The 14918-nt window shown below is 34.3% G+C and overlaps 1 protein-coding gene across 2 annotated transcripts in view; it reads right to left on the minus strand.

The window, feature by feature from the left end:
* LOC150098870 (tetratricopeptide repeat protein 21B-like) overlaps positions 1–14918 on the minus strand; it is a 388504-nt gene that overhangs the window by 177056 nt on the left and 196530 nt on the right. For both annotated transcript variants that reach the window (XM_090404953.1, XM_090404951.1), the window contains exons 22-23: positions 8641–8729; positions 8372–8498 (exon numbers count right to left, since the gene is read on the minus strand). In XM_090404953.1, coding sequence (XP_090261079.1) covers positions 8372–8498; positions 8641–8729 — 216 coding nt within the window. The remainder of the gene's footprint in view (positions 1–8371; positions 8499–8640; positions 8730–14918) is intronic.

Consider the following 14918-nt stretch of genomic DNA (forward strand, 5'->3'; position numbering starts at 1 on the left):
CTGTTGAAGAAACCTAAGGTTTCTTCAACAGTCTGCAGAGTTCCAATATAAGATTCAAATATCTGGAACATAAGATTCAATTATCTGTTGGATTTTATTGGGGTTGTAATCATTCGGTTCCATTAACTTTTTTATGATGGAAGAAGAGGAAACTTTATGTGCTCTATTAATTAGAGATTTAAGAATGCCAAATTTTTGAGATGTGTGGTGAGCAGACTTTTTATGAGTGTATCTGCCAGTAAATGTGGGCTTTTGAAAGATGCTTGTAGATAAGGTACCAGTAGAAGTTCGAGTAAGGAAGATGTCCATGAATGGTAAAGTACCAGAATTTTCTTTTTCCATGATGAATTGAATACGTTGGTGAATGCTATTTATCTGTTGTAGAAAATGTGGAAAGCTCATCTTCAGTATGTGGCCAAATAGCAAAAACATCATCGCAGGCGTAGACTTCTGTGGCTTATTGGTTCAAAAGATATATTTCGGTGATTACACCACATTTTTTTATTATTCAGTTATATAAAACACTGAAATAATAGTTCCCGACAAGTTTCGTAAATCGTAGGATTTACATCTTCAGGGGGTAAATAGTATAACTTAAAGTTTAAACAAGAGAATTAATAAATACAAATCATAACCGTCTGGCTATTCATAAAACTCAAATAACAGAATGCAGATATATAATGTTATTGACGTTGAACAATACTAGACGATGTCACGTGTTCTTGTTCATACAGTCCGAGCTCAGATTGAGGTAGATTTTTTATTAGAGCTGACCACACTTGATGGAGAATTAAACCTTGATTTTTATTGCATTGGGTTGGGTTTTTTTAGCATATTAGCAGCTTCTTTAAATTTTCTTATATAACTGTTGTTTTCTATGTATGACATCGTCGTTTTTTGCCAGAGTACATCGTGTCCAGTGGAAGTGGTATGGAAAGCAAGACCCGTTTTTTGTTCTCTTTTGTATTGTACATCTTTTTGGTGTTCAGCCATGCATATTTCTCCAGATCTTCCTGTCTGTCCTACGTAGCAAATCCCGCAAGAAAAATGGATTTTGTAGACTCCTGGTTTTTTAAGAGGACTATGAGGTGGTTTTGGTGGATGTAGGAATCTTGAGATTTTTTCCATAGGAAGGAAGGCTAATTTTATGTTGTGTTTATTCATTAATTTGGCTAGCTTGTCTGTAACATTTTTGATATAAGATTTACGAAATTTTTGATATAAGATTTTTGATTTACGAAACTTGTCGGGAACTATTATTTCAGTGTTTTATATAACTGAATAATAAAAAAATGTGGTGTAATCACAAAAACATCATCGCTATAACGATACCAAAGAGATGGTTGAGGATGAATGGATGAAAACATAGTGTCTTCGAATTGTTTCAAAAAATAGTTTGCCAAAGGTGGAGACAGAGGGCTATCCATGGCAGAACCTTCAACTTGTTTGTAGATCTTGTTTAAATAAATTACTTGATGAGGTTATCAGTTGGGACCCAAAGTACGTGGATAAATTATGTACTTATTTTGGAAGAACTCCTCGTCTATATGGACTCCCAAAAAAAAACCATAAAGAAGGCTATCCAGTGCGAACTATCGTGAATTGCATTGATTCTCCTACCTATCAAATTGCAAAAGTCTTGTCACGTTCCTTAAGTGCTCTCACTGTACATTCCAGATCTTACATAAAAAAATTTGACAGATTTTCTTGAAAAAATCAAGGATATAAAAATCAAAGGGTCTGAGTTGTTAGTCAGTTTCAACATTGTTTCTCTGTTTACTAATATTCCATTAGCTGACATAGTCAAATTATTATATGAAGATTACCCTCCAGATATCACAAAGATTTTCGAATTTGTTATCTATTCAGGTTATTTCAGCTGGATAACTGCTTGTCTATCCATTTCTGTATGCGAGTTCTTACCAACTTCTCTAAAATCTTCACTACTACACCAGAGATACTAACAGGCCAGTAGTTAAACACATCAGTTTTTGACCCACCCTTGTGCAATGGCACTATCATTCCTGAGCTGAGACTCAAGTTATGCAAATGTATGAAAGGCCTAGCCAATTCAGTTGAACAAACAAGTTGAAGGTAGTGCCATGGGTAGCCCTCTGTCTCCACCTTTAGCAAACTATTTTTTGAAACAATTCGAAGACACTATGTTTTCATCCGTTCATCCTCAACCATCTCTTTGGTATCGTTATGGCGATGATGTTTTTGCTATTTGGCCACATACTGAAGATGAGCTTTCCACATTTTCTACAACAGATAAATAGCCTTCACCAACGTATTCAATTCATCATGGAAAAATAAAATTCTGGTACTTTACCATGGACATCCTCCTTACTTGAACTTCTTCTGGTACCTTATCTACAAGCATCTTTCAAAAGCCCACATTTACTGGCAGATACACTCAAAAAAGTCTGCTCACTACACATCTCAAAAATTTGGCATTCTTAAATCTCTAATTAATAGAGCACATAAAGTTTGCTCTTCTCCAGTAATCTTACAAGAACTTTCCATCATAAAAAAGTTAATGGAATCGAATGATTACAACCCCAATAAAATCCAACACAGATAACAAGAACTTTCCATCATAAAAAAAGTTAATGGAATCGAATGATTACAACCCCAATAAAATCCAATCACGGATAAATGAATCTTATGTTCCAATACCTAAGGTTTCTTCAACAGTCCACAGAGTTCCAATATTCCAGGAATCTCAGAACCTATAGGTAGAATTTTGAAAAAGTATCAATTGATTCCCACGTATGTTCCTATCAACAAAATTTTCTCTTTATTGCCTTCTACAAAGGATAAACTGTCATCTCTATCTTTGGCTGGCGTTTACCAAATACCATGTGAATGCAATGTTTCTTATTTTGGACAAACTGGCCGTTCTGTGGAAAAAAGAATTAAGAAACATCAATATTATATTGAATATAACAAACCTCAGAAGTCTGGTCTAGCACAACACAATATTAACACTACTCATAATATCCAGTGGGATAAAGCTACCTCCATAGATGCAAGTTCAAATATGAACGCCTTTTTAAAGAAAGTTGTGAAGCTATTTTACACTGACCGAATTTAAATCGAAATGATTGTCTCTCTCGAAGATCTGAGAGACTTTATTTTATGTAATCAATTAAAAAACCAATTATTTTAAAGATTAATTATTATTTTCTATCGTTTCCTAGCACTCAGCAACAATTGCATTTTAATAGGTGATCCACCGAATGTTCGTTACTTGTATTCCATTCCTATAACTGTTTGTGTGACACTGAAGATGTACTATTAGTTTTAGTATGAAATATCTGTACCTTTATTAATTAAAAGTTATTACTGTCTTACGTGTTCTATTAATAATTATACTATGTCACAGGTACCTCTAAAAATTTGTTAAAGGAATGTTCAACTGAATTGGCTAGGTCTCTCACACATTTGCATAACTTGAGTCTCAGCTCAGGAATGATACCACAGGAATAGAAGCAATGTATGATAGTTCCATCGCACAAGGGGTGGGTCAAAAACTGATGTGTCTAACTACCCTACCGGCTATTAGTATCTCTGATGTAGTAGTGAAGATTTTAGAGAAGTTGGTAAGAACTTACATACAGAAATGGATAGACAAGCATTCTATACTCTGCAGGGAACAGCATGAGTTTACTAAAGGAAGGTCATGTTTTAACAATTTGCTCATATTTTATAACAATGTTACGGCTGAGTTGGATAAAGGGAATGGATAACTATGATAATGTTGAATTTTTCTAAGACATTTGATAGAATACCACATGATAGGCTGTTGTGTAAACTGGAGAATATGGGATTGGAACATAATCTATTGACTTGGATCAGAGGATGGTTGACAGACAGATATCAAAAAGTGATATACAGTGGGTGTGAATCTGCCAGATTTAAGTAACTAGTGGTGTACCTCAGGGTTCAGTCCTTGGGCCATTATTGCTCCAAGCAGGGTTTATCATCAGATTTGCAACTGTTTGCTGATGATGCGGAGATAGGCAGGGCAATCAGGGATGCTAATGATATTCAGCAATTACAAAATGATTTGAATAGACTGGAAATCTGGGCAAACGAAAATGGCTACCAGTTTAATGTTAGTAAGAGTAAACTGACTCTAATTATGCACTTTGGCATGATTACAGTTCCAGTGGCATATTATATTAGCGGGGTTATGCTACAAGAAACTGAAGAGGCAAGGGATCTTGGTGTATTGGTGGATAAGAATTTAAAGTTCAAAGGTCACATAGCAAAAGTTGCAAATACAACTCAGAGGAAAATTGCTATGTTGAATCGAACCTTGACATGTAAGGAAGTAATTTTGCCTCTTTATAAGGCTTTGATAAGACCACACTTGGATTACTGTGTGCAGATTTGGTCTCCTGGGTTGCAAGGGGGATAAAGAAGCTGGGAAAGGGTGCAAAGAAGAGTTACAAAGATTATATCCGGATTATGAGATTTAGATTATGAGGACAGACTGCGAGTAAGTGGATTACAGACTCTGGTTAACAGGAGGAAGAGGGAGTGATATGACAGAGGTCTATAAACTTTTGAATGGGTGTTATAGCATTTCAACTGATGAAATTTTTTGTTATATGGCTATAAGGTGGGGAGAGAACAGGGGCATCCATGGAAGTTAAATTTATTTACAGTCAAGAAAGGGGTAAGAGCTAGGTTTTTCTCCCAGAGAGCAGTGAGTGAGTGGAATAATTTGCCCTTACGGGTAGTGAGTGCATCTAGTGTAAATGAATTTAAGGGAAGGTATGATATATAAAATTACATTTGGTGTTCCAACACCAACAGTTTGCTGAAGAAAATGATGAGTGTCAATCCTGAACTGACAATTAGTTGGTTCAAGGCTGACACTCATTAGAGCATGCCAGTGTGTAAAGATTATGTCATCACATTGTTTAGAAAAGAGATTATTAAATTTTTATTCAATTTATCCTCAGTTTTATGAGATTTTCTCTATAACAATTATTTCTATTTCCGAGTGTATTTATATGTGCACAAGGGTTCACTCCGATTGGTGCAATGATTTTACTATTTCTTTCAGAATCCAAAAAATCACTGACTCAAGACCAAAATACAAAAATTAGACATTTAATAAAACAAAAACAATATATATATATACTTCAAACAAAATTACATACTAACTACAAAATTAATTGGATCCAAGGCCTTTTAAAATAAATTACACTTAAGAGATCACCTATTTTCTAACTCATACTATTACTGATTTGTTTAACATATACTTCGTCACATCCACTAGACTAAATACTTTGTTTACACAATAACAAAATGTTCATAGCCAGTTTTTCTGTTAAGGCCTTTTTCCGAAGATATAAGACTCTCTTTTTTTTCATAGGATCCTTTCTCATCACTCTCATGTAGCACACATTAATTCTTCCTGACTCAATTCTGTCTCCTTTTCCAGTAGAAATAACAGTTAAATCCAGCATCCTTAAGACAGATGAAATTTTCCAATCAGCGTTTCCTCGAACATTCCTTTAGAACGTCAATAGCAATATCTTCTTTTATTTACCAATACTTATTTGACAGTCTTAACTCCTCCACTTTAAAAAAAAACTCACAAGTCTACGACTTCCTTTACGGAATCAACTCTTAATCTTCCAATCAGCATTTCCTCGAACATTCCTTTAGAACATCAATTGCAATATCTTCTTTTATTTACCAATACTTATTGACAGTTTCCCACTTTAAAAACTCACAGTTCTACAATTCCTTTTCGGAATATACTATTAATTTTCCTCCGGCTTTCACATAAAAAAAAATTAATTTCCTCAGAACCAAAATATCTGCCAGCCTGCGTTCTCCTTTCTTCCTGAACACTCTCCTGTTTTCTCTGTTACCACGATACTGAACGCTCTCTCTGTCAGCTGTCAATCACCCATCAAACTCCTCAGCGAGCATGCGCACTCCGTGAAAGTGGCACGCAAGAAGTTATGTATAATGGCTGACACGTTGTCTCCGTTAGCGACAAGAGAATGTCTTCATAAAACACAACACTTAATATTTTAAACTACAATAAAATTTCTGAAAGTAATACAACTATCCAAATCCAGTAAGTACATAAATTTTTTAAATGCTTTACATTTCACTTTGACAAAAATAAGATCGATAACGGTCACATCGCAAGTGCCAACAATGCGTGTTATGAAACCAAAACTAATAAATGTACTAACATAAACAATTTGTAAAAATATTCGGAATTTTAAATTATGATTATTTTTACAACATCATGTGACATGTGTATGTACTGTTGTCACTTTTTGATGAGATACCTTCATTCATTATGCCATGATTATTGCACAAGCATAACAAGCAAGAATAAGCAATTATGTGACTACCACTCTAAACAGCACATCTGGATTTCCACCCATGTGATTTATTATTTGTTTTCTCATAATTGGTGTTGTGTATTTAAAGTGACACTCTGTGGAGTGCACTTTGGTGTATATGCTCATTTATTGCTTCTTGAAATTACAGTTGAACAACATCTCAGTTATGAACAATTCATTTTGCTCTATGTGGTAAAATGACATTAAATATGCAAAAAGTATTCATTCCTCAGATCAAGAAAGTTCAAGTTATATTTTGGATGTCAAGTGGAAGAATTAAACTGGACTTGGGCTCACCACATATGTTACAGTAGATATGAACAAAATTTAAGAGTATGATTAAAGAGTACACATTCATCAATGGTATTTGTAATCCAAATGGTAGAGAGGGAGCCCAGAGACTTGCAAGTGACTGCCAGTTGCATTTAACAAAAATCTCTGACTTAAGTCCAAACATGAATTAAAATACCTAAACTTGCCATAACCAAGAGTTAAGTACTTCTTACAGTACATGGTTCCTAAAGCACCTGACTGTGGATAAAGACAAAACTGCTGATGAATTTGAAAATGCAGAATCAAGTTCTTGTGAACTGGATCCAGATTCAGTTCTTAAGAATAAGGACTGCAAATATTAACAAAGAGTGATTTTCAATGACCTCTCAAGTTGTCTATCAAATTACAAACATGCTGCATAAATGCAATGCAGTAGGATGGATCTATTTCTGCAATTCCTTCAGATGCTGTTAGTAATGAACATGATATATATTGTTGTATAGAATAGTACTCTGGCAAATGAACTTCCAGTATGCTTGCTGATTTTTGTTCTTCATCAAAAAAACCACTCATGCCAACAGGAACTGAAACAATGTTTCAAACTGAAGTAGATCTGCATATAAATATGCTATATGTCCATATGAAATGCAATTAGTATATTATTATTATTATATGGTATCTCCATGGAGTCTGGAGACTCGTCATGTGAGACCCAAACTAACTATTATACACACAAATCCCATCATACCTCTACTTAAACTCATTCGCTTTCAGCAGGTAATTCTGATTCCTAAAAATCTGTAGGCAACAGAGAAATTTTAAGCACATGGTCAAATTCAACATGTTAAAATTAATCAAAGCATAACATAATAAAATTTCAAAGCATAGCATTCGGCAATGATGTTCTGTTGATAGGATCAAATTTCTCTTCTTGGGCTGTTATATGACTCCAGCATTTTCTGCACAAACACTACGTTCCTAGTCTTAGTCTCCAAAAAACCTTGATGTCCTTTTCTGCTTATGCATCACTTCCCGCCAGTGCAGCTGTTAGCACCATACATATCCCAAATCCAACCAAGTTTAAGATACTGTTCTCATATTTGGGGTGGGGCACCAAAAATATCTTTAAAAATGGTGAGTGTTATCCTGAAATGGACAATCCAGTTAATGGATGACTCTCTCCTCTCTCATGATCACCCCCAATCGCTTTCTCTGATATTCTGTTTCTTCCTTATACCTTCTTTATGAATATTTTCATGAACATTGCTCTGCCAAACTGGCTAACCCTCATTCCTTCACATGCAACTGCTGGTTAATATCCAGTCACAGTTCAATTTCAAACCTGCTGAACCAGTTTAGAAGGAATGAAAGAGAAAAATGAGATTACAACTTTCAGCTGCTCAAGAAGCATGCCAATGCTCCTTCTTTTATCTTAATCACCAGCTCCCACCAGGCAACATAAATGGATATAAATATAAATTTAGATGGCAATATAAGTAGAGTTGTTATAAAAAAAAACAACAACAACTAATAAATAAATACTCAGTTAAATACTCATGGAATTATATTTGTGTATTTTTATATAAAAAATGGGATTATCAAAGAACAGAAGAGATGTATATTCATCATTATATATTTTAACCATATATTTTATAAAGGTGCACAACAGACAAATCAAAATTCTAACTTTCAGATACTATTTTGTCACTTGCCTTGTTTGTACATCCCATGCCCGTTGCAGAGTGGAGATAGCTTTTTCTTCGTACTGTGTTTTTGTATAGACTTGAGATAATAATGAAAGAAATTTTGCTTCCCACTGCAACCATGTGAGATCACTCCCTGCAGTTTAATAAAATTTTAATCAATTTTCATACATACATGCTGCTATTATAAAGTGCTAGGAGCAATGACATTATCGTCAATCTCTCTTAAAATTCCCAGTTGATTATACATTCATGAAAGTACAATTATTTTGATTTACCTTGACGCTCAGTTTCCATGGCAGTGTTAATAACACTTTCTGCATCTTTGTACTTCTTCATCCTGAACAATAGATGGGCTAAATCATACCTAAAAAAAAATTACAGTGATTTCATTTTGCACCGCATGTTTATGAGAATAAAAATGTTCAGATTATAAAAATGTTAATTTTCTTTAACTAATTTTAAAAAATAACCATATTTAGTTTGCATATTTAATACAAGCATATTTTTAGAGTATATTAATTTTAACCTTTCTGTAAATTAGAAAAATTATATAGTCTTTCCAGCATGAAGCCTTGAAGTTAATGACTGTTATACTCCATCTTGTTTGAATCATTGCAATCATTCATGCTATATTAACAATAATGACGGACTGTTATTTTCAATCCAAAATATTTGTTGATTTCTATTATGAATAAAACTATTTTATATTTCTACTGTGTCTGCTGTTTGCACTACAATATCATAAGTCTTATTAAAAGTTTGTTATCCTATATTCTGTTATGATGGGACGAGACCATAATAGGCCTAGTGGGCTATTATGGTCTTGTCCCATTTTTTCAAAGGCTGTCCTATATTCCTTCTCCCTTGAGGTCGATATCTCTGTATCTCACTCTGGAGACTCTTCCTTCACTCATTCTTTCTATATGTTCTCTCCATCTCTCTCTCTCTCTCTCTATAAAGATTGATATAGTCTAAAACAGATATCACCTCAAGTTCTTTTAAAATATCGCTATTTCTATTATATCCAGCTGTTTTGTGCATGAATCTCATTTCAAAGCTTATCAGTCTTTTTCTACCTGCTTGAGTTATGGTCCAGGCTTCTGAACCATATGTTAGGTCTTGCTATTGAGTTATGGATTCTTATTCTTGTTTTCTTGCTTATTACATCTGGATTGAATAGCTGATTAATAGTTTTTGCTATTTTTTTAAACTGGTTATTTTATGTTGCATAAGAAAAGTGGTAGCCTAGATATTTGAATGCATTAATAAATTAAATCTCCAATAAGATTAAATTTGTTAATTACTGTTTTTTTCATGAACTCAGCTAATAAACTAAATTCCTAAATTATTGTTGATTACTGGACTGGTGACCTCAGAACAGTTTTTCAGGTGGCCAGACTCTCTCTCTCTCTCTCTCTTGTGCACGCAAGCACACATCTTTCCAAATGATTGGAAAGATGTGGATTTCAACTACATAGATACAGTTCAAATATGATGAATAGTTTTAAGAGCAATTCAATGGAAGGAGAGTTGGCATCAGTCTCATACATAAATGACAGACCTCATCTTCCTCCCTCTCCCACAAATACACACACAAGACAAAACTAGTTTGTTTATATGTTCATTATGTATTGCTCATTATGTACTTGAACTACTTACTTATTAGAATAATAAAAAACAACAGAAACATTAGACTCACTTCATGACCTCTGCTACCTCAGCATAATCCCAAACAACACCAAATGATCAAATAAAATAAAAGATAATTCATATGAAAACCAAGAGTGGTTTCATTTGCGTTATCATTTGCACTGAACTTCTTATGTTTCCACATTACTCACTCTAGAGAATTTGGCAATATTTAAAACTATCACTTCATTATGCCTGTTCTAGTAGATGTAGCTCTTGTTAAATGACAAAAAGCATTTAGATAAGTATAATATTAAAAACAAACAACTTTAGCAGATAACCAGTAACTATCAAATATATCAACAATAAACTCAATTTAATATAATAAATTAAATTGAGTTTATTGTTGATGTAATGTTTATTGTCAAAGTCCGTTTTTAATTTATCATGTTTAGGATGCTAAATATAAAAATGATATATTTTATATTTAATTTTTTTATTTTATTTATTTTTTAGCATTGAGAGCTCACCTATAGTAACTGTTATGTCGTGTATGTACTGATATTTCCACTTTTTCTTTTCTTTCTTTCTTTTTTTTTTTTTTTTTTTTTTCAATTATTGTATTAAGGACTAACACATTGGATTAAGAAAACACACCAGCAAAAGAGCTACCTCTTTACCTGGAGAATAACAGTTATTATCACTGTAGGCCATAAGGGATTGTTTTGTATATATTACACAACCAGATTAATCTTGAACCATACCAAAGAAAACTTTTGTTGAAAACAATTTTTTATCATATTCCTCTTTTCTGCCTGTCAACCAGTTTGTAACACATAAATCTTGACTTCCTCGCAGAGGAACAGGTCTGACAATACTTTGGTCATAATTTCTTAATTCTCTCCATATTTCCTTATTCTAACAAAACCCAAGTGACCAAATCTGATCACAGTGGTCTAAATGTGATTGTGTCAAGATCTTATAAAGGACAATAACTTTCTTATCCCTACTGGTCAGCATATCTTTTCAACAATCAAAGTGATCTGTTAAGTTGTTTTTTACACTTCCATAAAATGTCCCTGAATTTCAAATCTCTGTCTCCCATCATCCCCAAATCCCTAGCTTCAACACACTGAATTCTGTTCCATTTGTGTAATATATACTGCTGGACTTTGCATAGGTATTTGACAATGACACTGCCTAGAAATCTATTAAAGAAATTAGAGCAAATGAGGGTGGATATAAAGGTGATGACATGGATAAGAATGTCAGATAAACATCAAAGAATACTATATGGAGGAGTAGAATCAAGGAGAAAGAAGTGACAGAGATGTTCCACAGGTTCTGTGCTTGAACCACTGTTATTTAATTTGTAAACTAATGATTATTATTATTATTATTTATATGGGCACTCCATTAAGTCAAAAGACTCATTGTAGGAGACTCACTCTATTCATTAACATAATACCTATCATACATCTCCTTAAACCAAATAACTGTTGGAGCACTCACAACCACCTCTGGCAACCTATTCCAATCATTCACCACTCTCCAAGAAAAGAACCTAGTCTGCACACTCTTAGACAGCTTCCAAGTGTGACCCCCTTTTCCCCCTACTCCCCATGTATTGAAAAATTTCTTCTCTGTCAATCTTATAGTATCCCTTTAATAACTTAAAGGTTGCTATCATATCCCCTCTCCTACGCCTGTTTCACAATTCTGATATCATCAGGATCCTTTGCACTCTCTCTCTCTCTCTCTCTCTCTCTCTATTGTATATGCATCACCATGAAAACCCAGAGACCAGGCGTGTGCACAATAATCCAAGTGAGATTGTATCAAGGCCTCGTAAAAATTACTTTCTTATCCTTACATGTCAAAGTCCATTTCAGCATTGCAATTATCCTCTGAATTGCATTTGCAATCTTTTGCTACATGGCCATTCAACTTCCGATCTATTAAAACTCCAATCTTGGCAGCCTGCTTAGTTTTTTCTAGCATAATCTCCAATACGCCACTGGATATCTCATTACACCAAAGTGCATAACTTTACATTTACTGGCACTGAATTATCAGACATTTTCACATGTCCACAATTCCAACCTATTCAAATCATTCTGCAAGTACTGCATATCAGCAGTATTCCTGATTAACTGGTCTATCTTTCCATCATCAGCAAATGGCACTGTATGTCATCTGTCAAATCCTTCACAATATCATTAATGTCAAGACTGAACCTTGTGGTATACCACTGGCCACCTTAAATCCTGCAGACTCACATCTCCCATATACAGGACTCAACAAATTATGTAAACCCCTACTCGCTGGGAAAAACATTTACTCATCCAAGATCCCTCCCTTTTATTTAATATATGTCCCAATAAAACAAAATGATTAATAGTGCTGTAGTGTGGCTGGAGAAGCTTTTTTTTTTTTATTAAATAAAAAAAGTGTGCAGCTACTTTCTAGTTAGCATCATTAACTTGCCATGAGTGAGTGGGCGAGCATATTTGTCGAGCTCTGCCCATATCTGTCAGTCAGCCATCCTCTTATTCACACTAATATTTTATAATCCAATCTCATATTCTTTGATTTATGCAAGTCTCCCATGCTATATCCTGTGTCAAAAGCCTTAGCAAAGTCCAAAAGCATCATGGCATATCCATTCCCACTTGTCTACTCAATGGTAACATTATTAAAAATGTGAACAAGTTGCTCAACATGACCTTCCCTTAGTAATCCCATGCTGTTCATTGCAAAGTATAGATTCTCTGTAAATCTGTTTTGGTCACTCGTGACATGTGATGACATCTTCTCAAACTTCCTGACATATTCATGATATTTATAAACAAGCACAATACTTCATTTTTGTATCTGTAAAATCATTAAAACCTATTTCACCTCTCAGGTCTGACTCTTCTACACCAGACCTCAAACCCTCCCTTTTGTTACAACCCTGTTCTTTAGAGAACTAATCAATTCTCACATATAATATAGCAGGTCATCCCCTATTCACAATGATTATCATTACACACATTCACTATCTTGCTATTAATGCTTCTTATGCTGTTATCTTCTCTAGTCCGTGTGGTTAGCCTAGTGGCTTCACAACCATATGCCTGGGGTGGGAGTGTCTCAGGTTCGATTCCTGTCGAAGACGTGAGGAACTTCCTCAGGCATAGCCAAGTTAGCCGGTCTTGGGCGCGGGCAGTAGGGTTTTTTCCACCAGTTTATCTGGCGTTTTTCATTCCACAAGCAGGCAAACCGGCCCCGTAAACATACGCTTCTATAACCAAAAACATATTCCCCCCCCCCAGCGGCAGACTAGGCAACAGTTGGATGGGAGTGGTACTGACAAGTAGTTGCATCTAAGTAACATGCGTACCCTGCATAGGAAGCGGGAATAATGCATAGTGAAAGAAGATGCTGTTATCTTCTCTCTCTTTCCTCCTCTGCCCCTATTTATCTGTCTATCTTTTGAATATCAATTCTCTCAGTCTCTTTTCTCACTTCTCCCACTAGTCTTACCAATTTTCTCTCTGTGTCCTTCCACTACATCTATCATTTCACCTATTTCAAACTTTGTTTTTTTTCATATCCCCTCTTATTCTCGTTTACCTTTCACCCTTTCATTATCTCCTAACAACCTCTGGATAATTGACACCAAATCCATTCAAATAAAATACACCTTGCCTATAATGTTCCAGTTCTCCTTCAAATTTAACCCACACATTCACAAATTGTATTTTTTTCCCTAACTCTTCACCTCATCTCCTTTTCATACCCCAAACCCAATTAGGATTTATTCATTTTGATTTATATATATTTAATTATCTTTAATAATAACTAGAATAAGCCATCTTTCTTGTAATGTGTTAAGTTCAATGACCTATCGTGGCTAAGTTGCTTGATTGCACATAAACTAAAATAATGTTCTATGTGTCAACTAAGTACATTTTCTCAGGTCATTTTGTCTGTTTTGTGGAATCTTTCATGCAGTTTCTTGAGGAGAAAAATCCTGCAATTACACTAATCCACCTCCATGTGAAAATACTTTATAGAGGTTCTCTACACCCTAGACATAATTTGAACTCTGGCCTTTTCAACCAAAGGTATCTTATTACCAACTAGCTATTGAGGCTCTTTAACTAGGATATAAGAAAATTAAATCTGTATGTAATTTAAAATAAAATGTTCATATTTATAAATTTAGGGACACAAAAACACACATGTTGAACAGATTATTTTATTAATTACTAATAAAATAAAACTTGACGTTTCGACCCCTGTATTGAGGTCATCATCGGAAGGATACAAGTGTATAAGGAACCAAGCTACATGGTCTAGCCCTGTATACCGGTAAACTAAATCTACGTAGTTAATCCTTTTCCCTTCCCTAGCCTGACCTCTAGTGATAAAAAAAAATAAATAAATAAAAATTATATATATATATATATATATATATATATAAATAAATAAATAAATAAATACAACTACAATAAACTGCTAAAGTCCTCATGTATTAATATTCTTCTGGATTTGTACAGTTCTGATTGTTATAATACGATTTCTTTCAGTTGCTGTTGAATGTTACAAACACTTCACTTTCTGTCTTCTTGTAGTGGGATTTTTCTATGGCTGGTTTAGGGAAAAGGATTAATTAACTACATAGATTTAGTTTACCGGTATACAGGGCTAGAGCATGTAGCTTGGTTCCTTATACACTTGTATCCTTCCGATGACGACCTCGATACAAGGGTCGAAACGTCAAGTTTTATCTTATTAGTAATTAATAAAATAATCTGTTCAACACGTGTGTTTTTGTGTCCCTAAATTTATAAATATGAATGCTGATCACCGTGTAACCTTAAAAGAAAGAATCATCATAATCCATGGAGATGTGACCCACAAGCAGTGCAGCCTC

The sequence above is a fragment of the Typopeltis vanoorti genome, chromosome 15, assembly GCF_054136105.1.
Source record: "Typopeltis vanoorti isolate ZY-2024b chromosome 15, IOZ_Tvanoo_1.0, whole genome shotgun sequence".
In the NCBI taxonomy this organism is placed as follows: Eukaryota; Metazoa; Arthropoda; class Arachnida; order Uropygi; family Thelyphonidae; genus Typopeltis; species Typopeltis vanoorti.